At 43.1% G+C, this 22,814-nt stretch overlaps 1 protein-coding gene across 1 annotated transcript in view; it reads left to right on the top strand.

The window, feature by feature from the left end:
* DGKI (diacylglycerol kinase iota) overlaps positions 1-22,814 on the top strand; it is a 428,452-nt gene that overhangs the window by 161,177 nt on the left and 244,461 nt on the right. The window contains exons 3-4 of the mRNA XM_035021183.1: positions 1,035-1,130; positions 22,629-22,703. Coding sequence (XP_034877074.1) covers positions 1,035-1,130; positions 22,629-22,703 — 171 coding nt within the window. The remainder of the gene's footprint in view (positions 1-1,034; positions 1,131-22,628; positions 22,704-22,814) is intronic.

Below are 22,814 nucleotides of genomic sequence, written 5' to 3'. Positions count from 1 at the left end.
GCTTTATCCTCAAATACTGAGGAGTAGGGCTTCAACATATGAATTTGTTCAGTCTATAACATCCCCCATGGAAAAGTGATGATATGCCCCACAGATGAACCAGATAAAAACCAGGGCAATATTCCTCAGTTCAAGTTCAGTAAACTTCATCTCTTTGTGGTTAACCCAGTCCAGTCCAGTGCTTTCCTTAATAGCTCAGAGTCCTTTTCAAGCAAATGAGCAAAATACACAGTTAATACATAAATCCCTTGGGTTTCTAAGGTAGTGTGCCAGATCCTGTTTAAGAAGTATTACACTCCCCCCACCCACCCTCCCCAACGAAACAGTATGCATTCCTGAACATCAGATTGTTGCACTCATGTCACCCATCACAGCACCTCTGTTTGCCATCAGATGTGACTATTTATAGAAGCAGGGAAATCGTTCAATTTGAGAAATTTAGAGTTATATGGGTGAAAGCCCTACTGAAGTAGGAAAAGTGTGAATTGGTAGCAATTTATTATGCTTTGAGTACACAGTGACTTAGAGTAAGTTTTAAGAAGCCTCTGCCTTAGAGTATAACTTACCCATTACTGATACAAATATGTCTTCAAACAGTCTCTAAAGTATGTTAATACTACTATCCTTCTTAGCTAATTTGCTAAGTAGAGGCAACCTTTAATAGCATTTTGGTCTTGATTGCCATGGAATCTGCAGTGTTGGGCCTGGATAAATATGGCCTTACATTGAACAATTTGAGGGAGGGATTTTTCTTCATTTGTTTAATATGTTTCACAGATTACCACAACTATGGATAAAGCTTTCATAGGCCTCATGTCTGTTTTAGTGATGGCTGAGACAAAGTTTTTCTAAACACCTGTTCTGTTTCTAGAATTTTGATAGGCCCAACACCAGCCATATTTTCAGGGGTAAAATGAGAAGGGTTTAAACTCTGTGGGTGCACTTACTTTCTTGCATCCAAAAATCTAAATTTGAGATCTCTCCCCTTTATGCCTGAAAAGAAACCTGAAGTCAGGTGGGTCTTTTCCTTCCAGGAGAATGCCGTGAACGGAGAGCACCTGTGGCTGGAGACCAACGTCTCAGGAGACCTGTGTTACCTGGGAGAGGAGAACTGCCAAGTCAGATTTGCAGTGAGTGTGCTCCTCGGACCTCTGGGCTCTCATCTTCCCTGGGGAAGGCCGCCAAGCTGAGTCTTCCAGCAGCATTGAAGGGCCACCATGCCCGAATCTCCAAGGAGAGGTTTGAAAGAGTCTGTCCCTTGTGAGACAGTTGACAGTTAACATGGCTTCCGGTTTTAATGGCCTCAGGGCTTGGCTCTGCAGGTTAAACTTTGGTAGAATGTGCTATTTTCTGATGATTCCCTGGATTGGTTTTATTTGTGTGTTGGGGGTGGGGGAGAGGGTGAAGGTGCATGAGTGATTGCTTCTGGAGGGGGTGTCTGCGTGGGGAGAGGTCTGTGTGTGGAGGAAGCGTATTGGTGGGAGGGGGCGACTTGCTTGTAGAGAGGAGTGTGTACGGCGGGGCGGTGTTCCTGGTGCATGAAAACGGGGAAGGTGAAACACCTGTGTGGCGGTGGGTGCGGGCCAGCAAATACAGGCATAGGTCGTTTGGTTGTGCTTCGCTTTACTGGGCTTTGCAGACACTGCGTTTTGGGTTTTTTGTTTGTTTGTTTTTTTTACAGATTAAAGGTTTGTAGCAACCCTGCCTTGACGCCATTTTTTCCAACAGCATTTGCTGACTTTGTGTCTGTGCCGCATTTTGGCAATTCTCACAGTATTTCAAACTTTCGTTATTTGTTATGGTCGTCTGTGATCGGTGATTATGACTGGCAGAAAGCAGAGATTTAATGGTTAGCTCTCGTAGCAATGAAGTATTTTTTAATTAAGGTCTGTACTTTTTTTTAGACATAATGGCATTGCACACTTAATAGACTACAGAGTAGTGTAAATAATAACTTTCCTATGCTATGCACTGGGAAGCAAAAGAAATTCATTTGACTCGTTTTATTGTGATACTTTATGAACTTGTCTGGAACTGAACCCACGATATCTCTGAGGTATGCCTGCAATTCGGATCAAGTGTGGAGGATAAAATTCTAGAAACTGGACAATTAACAGATACATTGGAATAGTCCATGCTTTTAAAAATTTGCTTTGTATCCTTATTTAGAACCATCAGTTTAAATGTCAAGGTTGTCTTTATGTTTTGTGAAAAGAGCATGGTTGCCAGGCATTAAGTTGTGAGGAACTAAAATTTCATTGTTGACAAAGTGAAGTTAACATTTTTGAGTAATTCAAAATTACTGGTTTGAAAAGAGAGTAATGAGAAACCTAGAATAGTAAAGAAGAAAGACAAAATGAGTTCTTTTATATTTGGGGAAATGGGCCTTGTAAATGGCATCTAATACATTTTTTTCTTTTTCAGTATGTTTGTTTATTACATGAAAGAAAGATTTGGGGCAAAATGCAGGGCTTTGGAATTACAAATGAATATGTTTCTACCAATGACTAATAAGGAAGAAATTGAGTTTCTGCTAAAGCTTTTAGAAAAATCTAGCCCTCAAGGACTTTTATCAGTCTGGCTGGAATTGCAAAGCTGGAGGAACGAAACTTTAAAAATTGCATTAGCTGTTCTGACGACTGGTTTATAGGTTTTGTGTGGAACCTTTCGTAAGAGTTTAGAGGACCAGGATTTGTTTGAGTAATATTAGGAATAGAGATCAGTGAAAGGCCCACCAGTACAGGATCTCAATTTGAATCTCACTGTTAGCAATCGCTGTGTGATATTGAGAACTCCTGTCCTTTGGGCATTGGCTACCTTCTTAGAAAAAGAGAGTGGAATGAAATTATTTTAAATTTTGCTCCTAACTCGGATCTGTACTTGGGTGTTTGCATTTCTCTTAATCTTGTAAAGTCAACTGATTTAAATATCAGGATTTCAACTTTATGCATATGTATTTTGAATTAAAGTATAATTGCATGAAATTTGATTAAATTAACCAAAAACCAAGAGATGCTCAGCTGTTTGGACTGAAATGCTGTAAATAATGAATTAACATTAGGATCTCAGTTAATTGTGTAAACACTGGTCTTGGGATATCAGATAATATAAAATGGAAAAAATGAAAGCCAATTTTACTTGTCTGTGCTTTTGAACAATTTCTGCTATTACTGTAATGGAGTTCTGCATCATTCCCAAATTACTCCCTTTGATCCTTTCCTGGTCGTCTTTTAGGGTCAGCCACATATTACCTCTCTTGGCAAATATATTCGCAGATACATATATTCTCCTAAACAGCATCGCTATCCACCAACTGATTATAACTTGGTCACCATTATCTCTACACCAGGAAAAATAACAAAGAATAAGGGAAATTGTAAGTATAAGTAGGAGACAACAGAGGTGTGAATATTCCTGGTGCTCTTCTGAATCTTTCTCCAAATTTCATCTCCAATACTCAGCTCTATTAACTCACTTTACAAAGTGTCTGGAAGATGGAGAGCTCTCCTCCAAAAAAAGGTTGTTGAAAGAAGGAATGAATCAGTGAGGAAGCAGAAGATCTGTTTCCTCATTATAGGCTCCTGAAGGCTCAGTTTCTTCACCTATAGAGTGGGGGTAGTGTTTGGAGCATTATATGAGGTAATGCCTTGAAAGGATTTACTTGCCATAGCAACTGACACAATGAATTAAAAATGAAAAGAAAACAGAAAAGAGAAAAGCAGACAATTCACAAAAGAACTACCAATGGCCAATATATATATATGAAAAATATTTTAAAAAGGCACCCAAAATAAAACAACTTATGAGGAGTCAACGTCACGTGCCCATTGAATTAGCAAAGAATTACAAAATGATAATACCTGCTGGTTAGTTTAAGCCTAAATGGGTATTCTCATTGTCAGCTGGTAGCAGTATAAATTGATACACAGCTGACTCTTGTACAACATGGGTTTGAACCATGTAGGTCCACTTACATGTGAACTATTTCTGATCAATATAGTACTATAAATACAGTAAATTTTTTCTCTTACGATTTTAAAAAATATTTTCTACAACTTACTGTATTATAAGCATACAGTATATAGCATACAAAATACATGTTAATCGACTGTTTATGTTATCAGTAAGGCTTCCAGTCAAGAGCAGGCTATAGTAGTTAAGTTTTGGGGAGTCAGGATTATATGTGGATTTTTGCCTATACAGGGGGTTGGTGCCCCTAACCCCCACATTGTCCAAGGGTCAACTGTACTTCAGAAAATTGTCAGTATGTAGTGAAAGCATTACAAATCTAGCTCGCTCTCTTTCATTTGGGCATCATATTTGGTGGGGGGAGGGGGACATTGGCAAGAAGGAAAACACCGGAAGGAGTGTGCTCAACTTGGTTCAGGGTAAGGAACTTTGTAGTAGGAGGAAGAGGGAAATAACCTGGATTGCAAAAGAGTATTAATGAGGAGAGGTAGAGAACTGACCTCTTCCAGTGTTGAAAGACCTGCCTTGAAGAAGAGGAAAGGGTCTTGCTCTCCATAGTGAGGAAGGTAGAACTAAATTCTAGATATAGAATCCACTGACTCCAGCAGTGAATCTTATATGTATCATAAACATCACCTGGAAAACCTGTTAACAGTGTAGATTACTGTTTCTCTTCTTGCTCCAAATGCTAATTAAATATGCCAGAGTTGGACTTGGGAATCTGATTTTAACAAGCACCTCAAATAACTATGGTACAGATGGTCCACAGACTTAACTTTGAGAAATACTCTATTATAAGGAAGGACTTTAACAACCAGAGCTGTCCAGCAAGAGATCAAGGTTTCTGGAGAGAGAGGCTCAAACGAAGTGTTTACCAACAAGTTGGATGGCCATCTTTCAAGGATGCTGTGTGTTGTGGGGGTGCACATCTGCTTTGGGCAAGGGGTTAGGCAAGTTAATCTCCAAGAGAGCCTCCAGTTTAAATGTTCTATTTGCAGCTTTCTTAGTTGAACAACCGTTTTATAAGAAGAAAGCATGTGCAAATGGATTATGCATTATATTCTCCTTTCTTTCAATGAAGCACCTTTGAAGATAGCCAACCTGTTGAGATAAGGACCAAATTACCTTTACCAGGTACTACCTGCGGGCTCCTAAACAATGTGCAGGCAGAACATTCGGAGGAGGAGTGAGTCCATTACCAAAGATGTGCCTTTCCCTCCTCACCTTGTTTTAGCAAAGCAAATGTCATGGGTAGAAGTTAAGAGAAGGGAGAGATCAGTGTGGGTTGAGGTAGACAGAGGTGGCTTCATGGGAGTGGGGCTTGAGCACAGTTTGAAAGATGGGTAAGATTTACATAAGTGGAGTGGGGCAGGAGAACATTCAGGAAGGGAGAGGAACATTAGCAAACTCAGAGACCGGAACAAGTGTTGAACAAGGGAGGAGGCGATCATCAGACATGCATGAGCACACCAGAGGGCATGTGCTAGGTAAGAATGGAAAAAAGGACAGATGGGGGCTGTGTATGTCCATGTCTTCCAAACTGAAACTTGGAGTGCATATTATAAATGCCTGTGTGCTTAGGAAGCCTGGCCATATAATAAATCGTCTAAAGCAAGACCATTTTGAGGGTGAAAGAAGCTGCTGGTAGTAAGGTGCCATAACATTAAGTATAAACCAGAACTGCATCAGGGACACTGAGACAGTCACCCTAACTTATAGGGACACTGCAGTAGTCTCTTTAAAACCAAAGCTGTCCTGCAAATCCAGGACTTCCTGCTGCCATATGGACTGATATTTGGGGCTGGTGTTGGAGGGTATTGAAAGCAAGGCAGTGACGTCATAAGGACACAAAGACGTTTGTAGGAGAGTTTGCTCCAAAGCCTTGGGGCTGAACCAGATGACCTTTAAAATCCTTCATCTTCTGCATTTCTCTAGTGGCAACATTTAATACTGCAGAACGTCTGTGAGCAGAAATTTAATGGGATTAAAGTTGTTCCTAAATCAGTGACAGTCCCAAAATTAGTAACTGTTTCTTTTTCTGGAGGAGAAAGGGATGCAGCAGTAATGAAATTGGAGCAGAAGGATCACTGTTTCCCGACACAATCATGGGGGGGATAAAACTGAAAATTCCAACTAGGACCACTGTCGTTTGGTGCTATTTATTGAGGTGGACATTTCTTCATTCATTTATTCTGTAAGTGTTACGGGCTGGGTACCAGTCCCAGAAACTGTAGACAGTGTTGAGAGTGACCGTTGAGTGGAAATGACAGTATCACAGTTCGGTAGATACACTCTGTAGAAACCCTTGTCATGCTTTGTTGATAATATATACAAAGATGTTGGCTTCTAAAGAAATTGGAATAATCTGATCATTATCATTAATAATCAATAGAGCACATACACTGAAATGACACTTGCCTACATTGATATGTTGATGCACACGACAACCGTAGTCACGGTCCACAACCTGCCTCTATAGAAGTAAACAGAGATAGGCAGTGTGGGATATGGGAAAGAAATGGATTTTGTTGAGACTGACCTGGGTTTGAAACCCTGCTGTTCCATCTGTGTAGAGTGAACTTTGGACAAATTTCACCTATTTTGCCTCCATTTCCTGATTTAAAATATTGTCATTAAGATCAGCCTCACTGGCTCTTACTGCTGGATGAGAATTGTGAACTTATAAACACTTTTTATTTTTTAAAGTGGTTGATCCCAGTCTGGATCTACCACATCAGCATCTCTTGGGTGGCACGGGGTGTGAATATGTTAAAACCACAAAATAACTCTATGGGTGACTCTCTGCTGTCATACATAGGTGCAGGAGGCCCCTGTTCTCCTTCATGAAGAGTGTCAGGACCCAGTGAAGGGGACTGTATATAGTGGTTGTTATGGGTTGAATTGTGTACCTCCAAAAGATGCTGAAGTCCTAATCCCCAGTACCGCAGATTATGACATTATTTGGAAATAGGGCTGTTGCAGAGATGATTAGTTAGGTTGTCTGCTCCAGTATGACAAATGGACTTCTAAGAAGAGGAGGACATGCAGAGATACACAGGGAAGGAGGCAGAGACTGAAGCGAGAGAGCTGTAGCCCAAGGAACACCAAGGACTGCAGGCTGTCTCATCAGAAACTGGGAGAGAAGCATGGGACAGATTCTCCCTCCGAGTCCTCAGAAGGATATCAACCCTGTGGATACCTTGATTTCAGATGTCTAGCCCCCAGAACTGTAAGCTCATATATTTCCGTTGTTTTAAGCTACCCACTTTGTGGGACTTGATTAGGGCAGCCCCAGGAAACACATGCAGTAGCTGTCCTATATAAGGCGACTAATTTGGCCACATGTATACCTCCGCAAGGCTCACAGATGGGCATACCCCCAGAGGTCTATTGCAAACAGCCCTGGCTGAAGATTTCATTGAGACATTTGTGGCTTCCTGGATAAGTGAGCAGACAGGCAGGGAGGCGCCCGCAGCTGAGTGAGAACTGTGGGGAAGAGAGTAGTTAGACGTTAGGTGAGTGAGAACGTGTAGGTTGGGTGAGAGAAAAAAGGAGCTGTCAGACTTCAGAGCGCTGTTACCAGATATCTTTTCTATTTTTAAACGGGCTTATGTCACCTTGTGTTTGTGGGTAGGCTAATGGGTACTTGTTTTCCTTTTGTTACTGTTTTCTTCAAGCATTTTGCTTTAATCTTTTCCTTGTGGGTAAAGTTTGGCAAAAATAGCCACCCCACCTGCCCTTTATTCTAAGGTGTCTTCCAATATTGCTGGAAGCTTAACAAATAGAGTTGTTTGGTTTTTTTTAAGATTTTTTATTTTTAATTTGACAGAGAGAGAGAGAGTACAAGAAGGGGGAGCGGCAGGCAAAGGGAGAGGGAGAAGCAAGCTCCCCGCTCAGCAGAGAGCCCGATGTGGGGCTCGGCTCGATCCCAGGACCCTGGGACCATGACCTGAGCCAAAGGCAGACGCTTAACCGTCTGAGCCACCCAGGCACTCCAAAATAGAGTTTTCTTGAGTAAATGAATGAATTGCATTAGGGAGACCATGTGATGTAGGGGTGGGGGGTGTGGCGAGTGAGGAATCACGCAGATCTAGAGACAAATAGATGTCGATCAAAATCCTAGCTCTGCCCGGCTCTCTGAGTCCCAGGTCCTTCTGTAAAATGGCGGTGATTGTATCTGCCTCTCAGAATTGGTAGAGGGATTAAGTTAGTCGACAAACATTAATGTCCTTTCTTGTTTTCTCTTGTCCCTACTTATATTTCAATGTCGTCAAACTAAATGAGCTAATGAGTAGTTTGGTTGGACTTTGCTCTCAACAAGACCTTGTGTTTGGGATTCTTCTGCTAACCCCAACACTGAGACTTAAACTTTTACCTGTCATTTTGCTGCTGTGTGTAATATCCATAGTATCCCTAGGTCATGGGTGGGACCAGCTGAGTGTGGCAAATCGAAGTAACCTGTTCCGGAAAACATCTCCTAGGCTGTGTCTCCTTATTGGTAGACCAGAAGCCTCATTGCTATATCACAGCATCCACTCACAAGGAGGCTGGCCACTTCACTGGATCCTTGGAAGAACCTTGTAAGAGTACAAGTGCAGGAGCTCCCTGCCTGTTTGAAGAACGCTTTCAGCTTTTTGTTGCTTAGAAGAAGAAAAGAGATGCAGAACCTAGTCACACACTGTTTATTTCATCTCTGGAATATGATTACACTGGACAGCAGCCTGTGCAGATGCCGTTCCGTGTGCATCTCCGTGCTGTGGGTGAATAGGCAAAGCAGGGTCCAGCACATGTTGCTGGGGCCTTTCTGCCCATCTGTGCACTTGGGTCTGGCAGGTGTATAACACAGAGCACCAACATTGGACTCGAGCCTCAGAATGTATCAGGCCTGCCTGCCTACTTGCTGATCCCTCACATGCCAGTTGTCCAGCATGGCAGATTGATGGGCCGTACCCCCAGATGGCGGCTTGGCTGAGTGGAGTGTGGGCTGTCAGAGGGAACTGTGAGTGTGGCAGTAAAGCCCAGGAGGCTAAGCCAGCTTTCTGTTGTTTGGGTGCCAGCCTTGAAGGCACCATCTCCAGGGAGCTGCCAAAGTTGCTGTCTGCCAGAGGTCTCTCCCACCATTAGGATATTGAGGAGCTAATGAATCAGGATGATTCAGGGAGAGCAGAGCCATCAACAGAAATCATTTTGAAAAAGCATTTGCATAGACAGATTCTCTGCTCCTGACTCCCTGGTCAGTGGATGTGAGTGGAGGAAGGGAGTGGGGTGTTCCCGTGGGTGCAGGTGATGGTACTCCATATGTGTCCGGCCAGATGGTTGGGCATTTGCATGAGATCATCCAAGTGCACACTTTGAACTGTGTCTGGCATGTGGTAGGCCCACAGTAAATGTTAGCCATTGTTACTAGTCTAGCTATCATTGTTGTTATTAGTGTCATTATTTGGCACAGAGTGCTGTCCATACACTTGAGGGCAGTATCATACTGATCCTGCCCACTTCATGCAACAGAGACAGTGATTGGTTATAGAGCCCAGGGAACTTTAGGATTCTCTACTCCTAGGTGACCCTGGATCAACAGCATCATTGGCTTTTTTGCAAAGTCTGCTTTTTTTTTTTTTTTTTTTTAAACCAAATCATGTTCTGGAGAGCACTAAGCTCCTCTAAAAACAATATGGGGTATTGTTCATTAAAGCAGGCTTATGACCAAATAAGTTTAGAAAACACTGAACACCTTTGATATACAAATATGTATTATGAAGCTCTAAGAAAGACCTAAGGTGTGCAGGATTTCCTACTTTTTTCCTCAGGGGAAGAGATGATTGTTGAATCCATTGAATCTTGTGGGCTCTCAGTATTCAGTGGAAAGCTGAGAAATGCTCACATAATGCCATTTTCCTAGGACTTGGCAATGTTAGTCAATAACAATAACCCTTTGGGCTGGTCACTGAGGCAGTTTCCTCCCACTTGAAGGTGAAGGAACGTCAGAGAAGCTTAATCACCATCCAGAGTTTCAAACCTTTTCTTTATCTTTCTGCAGTTACTTTGCCTTTATACTAAACTTTCATTAAGCCAAGTGTACGTGTGTGTGCGTGCATGCACATGTATTTTATTCTTAGAGTTTGAGCCTCTGAGAATAATTGTCATCTCTTCTGCAATGATAATTTTAGATTGGGGGTGTGTTTGTATGTGGGTATATGTTTGTGCAGAGCTTTGTTGTTGTTATTTAATACTGGCACAGCCCTGATACTTAATAAAAATAATTTGCATCTGATTGAACATAGGGTTTACAGTCTCACCTAGGCAATGCCCAGGTATACAGAAATACTTTCCCTTTTTCCACTGTTCCTCAGTGCAGAGACCCAGAAAATAGAATTTAACCAATATTCTTGTTGCTCAGAGGCCCTGTCGTGGCTGAAGCATTATTTGCCTCAGGTGTCCCTCAGAACTACTCTCAGTTCCTAAGTGGACATTGTGTCTGATTGTTAGGAGCTTGGTGTTGTTTTTGGTCCCTGCCTCTTAGACCAGGCAGATAGAGATTTCAGAGGGCAATGCCAGAAAGACACATGGAGATGGAAAAGCTTGCTTTGATGCTTTCATTTGAGGAGGCATGTGGGCTTGGGCATCAAGTGGTGATCTGGCTTTGAATCCAAGCTCTGGGATTTTCTAGTTGTGTGATGTCGGTCATTGTGTTAACCTCTTGATGCCTCGGTTTCCCATCTTTAAAAATGTGGACAGTACCTTCTTCTTACCATTGCTGTGAAGTTTAAATGAGATGATGCATATATAGCAGCCAAAAGCATGGCAAGTCACAAACACATGGTAAAAATCACCCATTACAGTCATTCCTCCTTCCATGGAAGTGGCTACAATGGGTTGTCAAAAGACAAGGCCAGAGTACAAACCTTGGAGGGAGGGCCTTATAATCAGCATGTGTCTCCCACTGAATAAAAGAGAGGATGGCTCTCATGATGTGAAATGACTAGCCGCCCTCAACTCTATGGCCCTTCTCCATTCTCTTGATCTTATATAGCGCAGATCACTTTCTATTATTTAAAAAAAAAAATCACTCGTCTCCTTGCCTGTATCTCTACCCTAGAACATATAAGTCCCATGTAGCTCAGGGACTGGGCCTGTGTTGTACTGTCTTGGATCCTCAGCACTGAGAACAGTGATGGCAGTGAGTAGTTATCCTGCCACTTTTCATGGAATGAATGAGTTCAGTGATGGGATTGTTGAGAGAGACACACATACACACATGGACACCTGTCACCAGATCAAACCCTGCCATTAAGTATCATCATACTTAGCATCTAAGATGTTTGAGTTCCTGCCTTCTTTTTCAGGGTCTTCAGCCAGTAGATTCACCACTCACTGCTTAGTAGGCTTTTGTGGGGTTTTAAGCCCTGTTTAGCTGGTGTCATGCCTATGGCAACCCAGCTTATTTTATTCTCATGGAGGATCAAGACTGGTATTTAAAATTCTTGGCACAGGTGGTCATGGTATGATGGTCTATAGTCCATCCCCATGGGGCTCTCATGAGGTCAGATCATCTGAAGCAATGTCAAATATATTTATCTTTTTTTTTATTATTAATGTATAATGTATTATTTGTTTCAGGGGTACAGGTCTGTGATTCATCAGTCTTACACAATTCACAGCACTCACCATAGCATGTACCCTCCCCAATGTCCATCACCCAGCCACCCCATCCCTCTCACCCCCCTCCACTCCAACCCTCAGTTTGTTTCCTGAGATTAAGAGTCTCTTATGGTTTGTCTCCCTCTCTGGTTTCATCTTATTTCATTTTTCCCTCCCTTCCCATATGATCCTCTGTCTTGTTTCTCAAATTCCTCATATCAGTGAGATCATATGATACTTGTCTTTCTCTGATTGACTTATTTCGCTTAGCATAATACCCTCTAGTTCCATCCACGTCGTTGCAAATGGCAAGATTTCCTTTTTTGATGGCTGCATAATATTCCAGTGTATATGTGTATATATGTATATATGCCACATCTTCATCCATTCATCTGTTGATGGACATCTAGGCTCTTTCCATAGTTTGGCTATCAAATATATTTATCTTCATCAGTCTTGTTCCCCTAATCCTTCACTAGTGAGGAAAATGACATGGAAGTAGTAAGTTGTAATAGAAAGATAGCTTTGTGCCAGAAAGACCTGGATTTCACTCCTAGCTAATCTATCTTGGGCGAGTTGCTCCATCTCATAGGGTCTCAGCTCCTCAGTTGTAAAATGGGTGAAGTACCACCTTGCGTGACTGAAGTGAGCTGTGTTTACATCGCACATAATGTGTATATCCTACTACCAGCCATACTGCTAAATACCGTGTTTGGTAGTGATGTCCTCACTGAAAAATGGTATGGGTAGGTGTGTGTATGTGAGTGAGAACCACATCGTTAATTGGGAATATAGTGTTGGGTGAACTGTGGCTGAAATGGTGGTCTCCCTGGGCTAGAGTGGCCAAGAGCTTGGGATGTAGGAAACGGCGATGGAAGAATAGCTTATTTACCACAGCTCGATATGGCTTCTTAAGCAGGTACCGTGTTCCATATTAAAGCAAATGTATCTAAATTATTTTTTAGAAATCTCAAGCTGTGAACTAAAACAAAAAACAAAAACCAAAATTCCTCTACTTCCACAATATAAACTGATAATGAGGACATGTTAGGATTCATGCTGCAGGTTAGGGAATGTGTATGGTGCCATCACACCAGCAGAGACTGAAAGGCAAACTTTGGTGTTTTCTAGTTTATACTGAGCCTCAGCTCTCTACACACTTGACATACTGCCTCAGAGCTCGAGAGAGCCCTTAAGACAACATAGGCACCCCATTTCCTGTTAATTTTTTTTCTGACTTATGTAGTATGTCTAGCCCATTCTCATATCTATCTGCTTGAAATTCATAGCTGTACATCCCTTTGGGTGTGTAGGGCTCTCATTGTGTAAATATCAAATTAGTAGTGTCTGTGTACTTATAATCCTATTCCCATATATTTTTTTGCACATCTAGTAACTCTTCAGTTAATCTGTAAGATGCATGGCCACTTTGACCTGAGATCACTTGAAAAGAGTCTAAAAATTCAACAGGCAGCAGCCACAAAATCATCTGGAAAGAACCAAAAATAAGAAGATAGCACACAATAAAGTTGAAGCCATTGACTGGCTTTGGTCATATAAGCTAGGACCTGCAGGCACCTAAGCTGAGAAGCATAGAGGAAATGTATGGGAAAATAAATAAGAGAAAAGACAAGCAGGCAGAAGCAAAAAAAAAAAAAAAAAAAAAAAAGTAAAAAGAGATGAGAGCAATAAAGTACAGAGAAAGTCAATAATAATAATAATAGTTATGGAAATATAAAGTATCCTTGGGTGAAATGACAACCAAGAATGGGAAATAGCATTAGGGATTTTTGAAGATTTCTTCTAGCTCATTAGGCTGAAATCCTTTTGTAATACATCAGGACCATGAAGGAGGTGGCAGAACGAATGCGTAAGTAGCCTAGCAGTCCCGTGCCTGTCAATGAATGTATACCCTACGCACCCCCTGGCCCAGCAGTCTCTCAGAGCAGCGCCATGTTGGTATCTTTCCATCAGACTTGTGCAGATTTATCAGGCCTCTCACCACACTTTCCCTAAGTGACAACTGCAGCATGTATTTGCTTCATATCTCTATAACTGCACCTGCATTTTACGTAGAGATAGAAAAGGAGTGGGGAGTGCTCGTTAAACTCCATTGAGTTCCAAGATGTGGACTCCTCCTAAGATGTTCTTGTAGCTTTCTACTGCAACCCATCAGCACCTATCACTTTTTTTTCATTAGAGAAAAGTGCCTTGAATTCACTAGCATAAGCCATTTTTACGCCACTCTTAGGAGAATTTGGTACAAATTTGTGAGTGTGAATTGTTAAGATCTAGGCAAGTATCTCCTCCTCGCCACTCCCCGCCCCGCACATAAAGTGAACCCTGTGCCATCCTGACCGTAGCTTTTACCAACCTTAATATAATGTTAAAAATATGACAAGGTATCACTCTTCATAACCACCTATCAACTTTAACTTTTAATTAACATGATTTCTAGCAATTTGGTTCTTACCAAATTGTTTCTCTCGTGAGCCCCAATTGCCCACTTTACGGGAGGAGGAAAGGTTTTCATGAGATGTTTTAGTCCTCACATTCAGCTAGCCAAGTCTGTCCCCGCCCCCCTTGGTTTTCTGCTCCAAGATTTGGGTCTTCTCTTCAAATGAAAAAATAAACATCAACTGTTGAGGAAATATAAAACTTGTATTTGTGCAGGAATAGTCATGAGAAGGCACTTTCTTCCTTTGTGTGTCTCCAGGGAAGCTGTGGAATCCACCCCTCTGTGCCTCAGCTCAGGTGGATCCTGCCCACCCTCCCCATTTATCAGCACATCCGAGGTTACTCAGGGTAGGGTGTCTCTAGAAAGGTAAACACTTCACATACACGTTGCTTCAGATAATGTGTTCTTCAGAACACACCAAAACAGGCTGTTTGAAAAGCATAAGAAGTGAGTTTTATTGCAGGACTTTAGAGGCAATCACAGCCCTAACACAGTATGAGGTTGTAGTCTGTGTAGTGAGCGGGTACACACAGCAGCGAGCTGGCCGGGCTCGGCGGTCAGTGATGCTACCGGAAGACATACGGCCCAAGTAGGCGCCATGTGTGTTACGCTTAATGGAGGCCAGCATGTGACTGGAGAGGGGTCTACTTTATCACTTAAAACACTCGTGCGTCTCTGCCTTCTCTCCTGTTCTGTTTTTGTCCCTCCAGTTCAGGCCCTAATTGCCTGATACGTGAGTTACCACTGTGGCCTCTGAGTACTTGATCTCGTTCAGAAAAAGAGCATGTCTTAACCATGATTTGCAAGACCCCTTATAATCTGGCCTGCTCTTGTTGTGTGGCCTCATCTCTACCTCGTTTACTCCAACAACACGGGCCCGTCTGTCCCTCTTTAAACCTCCCAAGGCCCTCATGCCTCTGGGCTTTGCACTTGCTGTTGGTCCCTTTGCCCACAATACTTTCCCCTTAGATAACTGCAAGGCAAACTCCTACACTTCCTGCTGGTGTTTCTCAAAACATATCTTCTCATGGGGACCTTTCCTAGCCAATTTCAACTCCCCTCTACTCTTGGTATTTCTCCCATTCCTTGTTCTCTCTTTAATTTTTCTCTTTAGCACTTCTGTCTATCAACATATTACACATTATATTTATGTCATCATGTTTATTGTCTGTCTCTCCTAGGATAAAGTAATCTCCTTGGGATTAAAAAAAAATTATTTGTTGATGTTTTGTTCACTGCTCTATCCCCAGTGCTTGGCACCTACTAGGTGTTTGGTATTCACTGATTGACTGAATTAGTAAATTACTTTATCTCCTCCTCTCCTTTTGTCTTCCTTCTGCTTTCAGATGGTGCCACATCATGCCACCAGATTAAATGATTATTTTTGGCCACATTCGTCTCAACTGCTCCGTCAGTGTTCCATTGCCAATTAGATTGAAATTTGTCTTTCTCAGCCTAGATTTAAGGACCTGAGCAGTCTTAGATTCACTTTCTGGCCCAATCAGCATCACCCAACCGGGACTTCTATTTGGGAAGACTGGCCTACTTGCTGGCCCCAGTTTTGTCCAGCATGTTCCCCCCCACCCCCACAACCATTCTCCAAGTACAGATTCCGATTTAACTAGCCTCTAGATACAGGCAGCATAACACGAGCAGCAGTAACACGGACTTTTTGTTCTTAACTCTGCCCTCTGACGTAGACCTCAGTCTTCTGCACAGTAGCCTTCCCATCCACTGTCCCCAAGTCCCCTCCCCTACCATGTGACACAAAAGTAGTACAGCTGTAATCGCCATGAAGCCTCTACCCTGTCTTCTGTCCCTGTAAGGTACCTCATTTTCTCTTTTGGGGCTGCCGACTGTGAGACTGCCTCTGTCCTACTGGCGGTTTTGTCTCATGATCCCAAAGTCACCAGTTCTCCAGACTGGGGCTGGGTTGGGGGCTCAAAAGGGAGAAAGCCCTTCTCTGCAAATCCTTCTTTCCTCCCTCCCTCCCTCCCTTCCAGAAGGTCTGCTGGGCTCTTGGTATGTGTCCGGCAGTATGCTTGGTGTTGGATTTTAAGAAACACAGAGGAATCTCCTTCTTTTTGTAACTCTATAATTTTTTAAAGATTTATTTATTTATTTTAGAGAGAGAACACGAGTGGGGGGAGGAACAGAGGGAGAGAGAGAGAAGCAGACTCCTCACTGAGCACAGAGCCCAACGTGGGGCTCGATCTCATGACCCTGAGTTCATGACCTGAGCCAAAACCAAGAGTCAGATGCTCAACCGACTGAGCCACCCAGGCGCCCCTGTAACTCTACACTTTTTAACCCTGGGACCTCTGGGGAATAGTTCTGCTTTGACATTTGTTTGCAGCCCCTTGTGATCCAGCTCCTGTGGTTTCTTAACACAGCCATTGTTCCCACTCCTCACCTCTGTGGATGCCCTGTCCCACCTGATCCTCCAACCCAGCACACACATAGAAGTCTCCATACCCCAGGCTTCAACCCGGCACCCAAGGACCATGCCAGTGGACCCCTGTGAGACCAGTGACTCTGTACCCTGCTGAATATACCAAAGCCAGCCTTAGGAGAGCTCAGCGTCTGCTACATAATGAGATTTTTGGATTGCACTCCTCTGAAGTGCCCTCAATTTTTGAAATAAATACATCTTTTAAGGCCCAATTCAAGAATTTGCTTTTCTGTTAGGTCCTTCTTACTGACTCAGCCTCTGAGATCTTACCTTCCCCTGAATGATGGCTTTCATTGTCTAAGCTGTTCATTTAGCATTTAGCTATGTGTGGCCTTCTCCGTTAATGACCTCCCCCGCCCCCACCCCGCCTGAGTCCTTGTCTTCTCAAGTGGCTTGCCAGCTTTTCCTAGGAAGGACAGAAGCTCCTTCCTCTAATTCCTGCACTGCACTTAGCATCGCCTTATCTTCAGAATGATGGCTAAAAGTATTTATTGACTCAATACTTATAAATATGCTTTGGACAAGTCGGTGGTTAACAGATTGTTTCAGCCACATGGAAAACTCGTTTATGTAAGGCACCTCAGGCCATCATGGCTCCAGAGGATGGGCATGCGCAGGTTTAGGTGCATTGGTATATATTTGAGCACTGCGTGAGGAAATCTCAGATAGTCTGAGGTATCTCTGGCACTTAGAATCTAGGGTGTCCATGGTAAGGGGCTATCTCAGAGTTTAGCCCTCACCAAGTCCTTGTCTGTCCAGAGGACACAGCGTGCAAACACATAGGACCTTGGCAAATGAGGGTTGTGACCTTCCGATATGGCCAACAGTCCTCAGGCTGAGGGCTGGCCCCTTTACCACAGAGGGAGATCTCCCTGCAGCAGACCCTGTGAGGCTGCTTTGAGATGACCCTTGAGCCACGGACTCCTCCAGATGTGTGGCATTTTTGCTCCTTCGTCCGGGATTTTGAAATCCTGTTGTCATAGAGAGACTTATTGATGTAATGAGGAACCACAATAGGGGTGCAGTGGGACTTCAGCTAGCCGCCCTCCTGGTTTGTCCAAAGTGTCCTGTATTCTGTTTGATCCTAAAATCACGTAAATGGAACTTACAGATAATGTCACTCTTCATTTTTCCTAATACCAATTTACAGATTGCATCCCAGGCTCCCCAGAGAAGCAGAACTTGCCAAGTATGCTTGTCATTTCTTCTAATTAGGTTTTTAAATAAATCAAAGAACTCTTGTTTTCATTTACCTTGGATTATACAGCGACAGTGTTCTTGTTCATGTTGCCCACAGAGGCAATCCCACTGAAAGGACACTGAATTCCAGACGCTCCAAAGGCTTAGGAGCTTTCCTTCTCTCCTCTTTACTGAGCAGTCCGTTCTCCCACCCTTGGAGAAGAAAATAGGATGGCCTTACCCTATTGCCCCTCCCAGTTCTCCCTCCCACCAACGTGCCCCGTAGACTGCGCTCTGTTTCTGAAAGGGAGCAAGAAGGGAGGATGCGATTCTTCTTGCCTTACTTGCTCTTTCCCCTTTGCCTGATTCCCCACCCTTCCTTAGTTTCTATTCCTCGGCATGATTCTTTAGATCTGGGATCAACCAAGGGGCTAAACAATCAGTAGGAAGAAGACAGCTAGGCCAGAACTTGATGCCCATTCCCCCAGCCCCATCCTCCCCCCATCTTTTTCTGGCTCTGTCCTCCATCAGGCCCCTTCCCCAGACTGCCTTCTCTGCCTCCTCCCTGCTCCCAGGATTGGGTTCCCAACCGTTCCCCAGCCATTCATCCTTTTATCACTGTGGCCTCATTGCAGAGATGGAGCTAATGGAAGTAGTGATTCTTTGCAATAAGTCTGTGAGCCCAAGCATGGGAACCCTGTCTGGGGAGAGATGCTGCGAGCCCAAACTGTGTTTGGCCAGCAGCAGGCTCTGGTCCCTAAGTTCTACTGAAGCAGGGAGACCAAGAAAGGGTTGCCATGTCAGCTCTCAGGATTCTTGAATATTTCCTCCTACTCCTCTTCTTCTGATCTCTGGTGGTTAAACCTGTGGATGTCTGTGGGGGTGAGGGTGGGGGGTGTATCCTTAATTATACAGCAGGAGAGAGAAGGTCAGCAGGCAAGATAATCTGCTTCATCTTCAGGGAGAAATAAGGTTTGGTATATGCCTTATCGGGAAGGGGCACAGCCAGCCTTGTTGTACATGTTTCTTGGGGGTCACAGTTCAGACTATTAGGGGTAACAATTCAGTTGCCTCGGACACTAAGAAGCCCCAGCCTTTTTACAAATCATAGGCCTGTGCAGCTGGGTCTTGCTTCCCTTCCCTCCTTCCTCTGTCCTCTCTTCTTTCTATCAAACTCTGTTAACTATGACCAGATATTCATTGCTACTTAGGGAAAATCACATCTCTGGCTCAGAGGAAGAAAATATAGCTTTCTTGGGTGCATATGGATCAGGGACTTGTGACCAGAGGTGGTGGATGGGTGGGTGGGAGGGCACTAGATCTTAAATTCTTTGTCAGGAACAATTCACACACTTTCTACCCCTGCTTGCCTTGGATCCTTCTGTCCCAGCCCCAGCTCCAGTGGTCTAAGGCTGTGATAATTTTACTTCTGTGCTTGATAGGAGCTGAAGTTGGGTGAGGAGCTATTACTGCTTTGAATGCCAGAGTGCCTGTTACATGGGGAAACAGAGGGCAGAGTCAGAACTTAGAATGTTTTCTCCTACGATCACTGTTAGTCTGCTAGTGGGATTATGCCCACTGACTGGACGTACAGCATATCATTTTGTTGTTGTTATGCAAACAAATGTTGATCCTGGTGTGATGGGATATGGTCCGTATTACATCCTATATTGTCTTACTTTTCATAGATGTTACACACACACACACACACACACACAATTGACAAGCTAATGGATTTCCTTTGGATACTGACAAAATCAGAAAACTGATTAGTAAGAACTTAGTAAGAACACTGAAGTTACTTTACTTGATATTTAAAACAGTAAGTCTGGCCTTTAAATTCATTGAAGAGAGTGAGTTTTTAAAATTTTTAAATTTTAATCTGTAAACATGTGGAACTAATGACATTTTTGATTCATCACTTTTCATAGTGAAGGAAGCGTCGGTTTAGATACGAGTTCGGTTGTTTTTGTTTGTAAGAAAAAATAAATACAGTCTAGATTCTGATATTTTAACTTTGTATTTAGTTTAAGTCTTGTAAATAAAAATTGTAACATAACCAAGCCCAAAAAATTCTTTGTTTTGAGCAATTTCTACCCACAGAAACTTATCATCCAGCAACTTCAAATAACTTTGACCAATTGAAACATAGTCATAAACCAAGAATTCAGCAGTTAAAATTTCTGATTCACTGTAACAGTTTTTATCAGTTGAGGAACTGAACCCCATGTATTTCATTACTATGAAAAAAGGCCTTCATTCAGAATCTGCTTAATTTTGCATATGATCATAAACCTGAATTACCCGATTTCTTAGATTATAAACGGTTTAGAAGCTGTCATTGAAGAAATTGAAGGCAACAAGAGACAGGCACAACATTGAAAGGATATCTAGTCTGTTAGAAAACAAAAGTAACTTTCTTCATAGTAAAATGCATCGTGTTATAGTGTTTATGAAGAAAAATTCAGATTATGGTCGATATATCCTAGCTCTAAAGGCACGAAAACATACATGTTATGAGGGTCTTTTAAAATTCAATATTGTTTAAATAAAATTGGCTTTATAACTTAAAGCACTTTACTTCATACATTATCATCTGGAGAACATTGTACTTGAATTGTTCCCTGTGAATGATGTTGGTATATTTACATGCTGTCCTGGAGGGCTGAGAGATACCATAGGTTAACCTTGTGGTTCTCAAACTCTTACTGTGAGCTCAGACCCCTTATTCAAAAGAGATTCTGACTTAGAATCCTGGTATGGAAAACAAGGCAGGGAAGAGGTATTCTGGGTCCCTGCACCTGCTTGGTGCTCCTCCTACAATCCTCAGTGACCTCTTAGGAGGTTCACAGAGTCCCTGGAGCTCTGCAGGTGCAAAGCCAGACTGGAGCAGGACTTATTGATAAGGAAGGAGGCTTGTCTGTGTGCTTAAAAAACCGTAGCCCATCAGTGGTTGCCTACTGTGAGCAGAGTTGCTTTGTTTGTCTGCAGTGTAAGCTACCAGGGGTTTTGTGGATAACGAGTAGACTGGAATCCATTCCAGTTTCCTTAGCATCACTGCAACTCTGACTGGCCACGTGACTCAAATGCCCCATGCATTTTCTGCAGATGGTGCCACCTCAGTGATCTCTGCCCGGAAATCTGAAGGAAACAGGAGAGCAACCTGAATTTGCTTATGGGCATTGTGCTTGTGAAAATTTGCCAACTAGAATCCTGTTCTTGTTGCCCTGAGTGCTGGTGCGGCTTCTACTAGGGCTCCTCCTTGTTCTTCCCCCTCCCACCCTCTTTCTCCTCCCCCTCCTGTCTTTTCAGTAGTAGAGCTGAGACACTTTCCAGTAGTGGGGCTAGATGCTTGAGTTTCCCTTATCCTTTGTTCTTTGCAAAATCAATTGATTGTCAGACTTATTTAATGTTCCAGACCATGTTCTTTCCTCAGGCAGAGGAGAGCCCTCTGCAAGCCGGTAACTAAACCTCAGTCAGCAGGTGTCTAGACTGCAAGTGGAGTTGCTGGAGGGTTCTGGGTGCCTCGTGGGAGGCAGATAGCTCTTTGCATACCCCACGTTGAACGCGTGGAACCGTCTGGGAGGGAGCCGGCTGAAGCTACGTTCCTGATACCGCCCTTTCCAAGGGGGCGGTTTGCAGTCCTTCTAATCTTCTTTGGTAGTAGCAATACCTCGATTTTTGGCTCCCAAATTATACCTCCACAGGGGAAGCCACACATCAGAAGAGGGCAGCTTGCCAGCAATCTATACTAGCACCTTTCCTAAGAATAAGGACTCAAGGCCTTTCACACTTGGATGCTTTGATTCACTATTTCACAGATTAGCTTTGTTATATGAAGCTGCTTTCAGTGCTCAAGCCCCAAAGTTACTCATGCGGACCTACCTTCTAGCCTGTGCCGTCTGGGGAGGCCTGAACATTCCTCGCTTGGATTTTACATGGCACTGGCAGGATCGAGATTCTCCCTGTTCCTCTCTCACCCTGCTGCTTGGGGTTTTTTGTTTTTGTTTTTGTTTTTTTGTTTTATTGTTAGGGGAAAGATACACCTCCAAAAGTATTTTTATTGTGCATTGAAACTGGTACTGACCATCCAAGAGGCCAAACTGTGTCATGCGGACAAGCATGAGCTCGGAGCTAGCCTCCCCGGCTCTGCTGTGTCCTCATTACGAGACCTCACACACATCGCTTACTGTGCCACCACTTTCTCATCCGTGAAATGGGAGGAAAAATACTACCAATTTCTTAGCGTTGTTGAAGGTTAAATGAATTACTACTATTTGTGAAGTGCTTCCGAGTGCCCGACTCACAGCGAGTCTGGCATTCGTGTTAGCTGCTCCTGCTATTATTACTGTTGATTGTTATTACCAGGTGGAAGAGTTAGGCTTGTCTTATTACTTTGCTGAAGATTTGAGGGAAGACCCAAGTAGCTTCGTAGAGATTCGTGCCTGGGATAGAAGCCTAAAGCGATTGGCCCCTTGAGATGTCGGCTCTTGGCAGTAGGGAAGGAGTGCCTGTTTTGAGCTGAGACCTAATTCTGCATGTTGGTCCCGCTGCTTACCTACTGGCGTAAAAATGTAAAAAGACAAAAACAAACAAAAAACCATAAAAACGGAGGCGACTAATGTCTACGTTGTTAGGTTATAAAACTTAAGAACAACAGAGTAAAGAGCCTGGTTCATATTATATGCTCAGTATATAGCAGCTATTATAAGTATTCTGTTTTGGAGAGAAAATCTAGCCTCCCTAAGTCATCGAGATACGGAGGTGGGAGGTGGGTCAAAAGACTAAAGTTTGCCCTATTTTCAAATGCTTAAGATGGTGTTTTAAATTTGCTTATGTTTGCTTTCATTATGTATACTCTCTTTAATGCCAGGGAGCTCTCCAGAGCAGACTGGTAACGTTTCTTTTTGTATTTTGAATTGAATGTTGTAGAAATCGGCCCTGAGGAGGAAGTGTGCGGTCTGTAAAATCGTCGTCCACACCGCCTGCATTGAACAGCTAGAAAAGGTGAGACAGCGCCACCTGCTGCAGTGTTGGCTACATTGCAAGTGTTTGGGCTTCTAAGACAAGCTGTCACTTGCTATTTCCAACTTTTTCAAAACCGTGCCCTTTGAAAAC

Source organism: Mirounga leonina, unplaced genomic scaffold (genome assembly GCF_011800145.1).
Source record: "Mirounga leonina isolate KUSES-001 unplaced genomic scaffold, KU_Mleo_1.0 Mir_174, whole genome shotgun sequence".
NCBI classification, from domain to species: domain Eukaryota; kingdom Metazoa; phylum Chordata; class Mammalia; order Carnivora; family Phocidae; genus Mirounga; species Mirounga leonina.
Note: the sequence above shows the minus strand (reverse complement) of the source record. Positions and strands in the feature narration are given on the sequence as shown.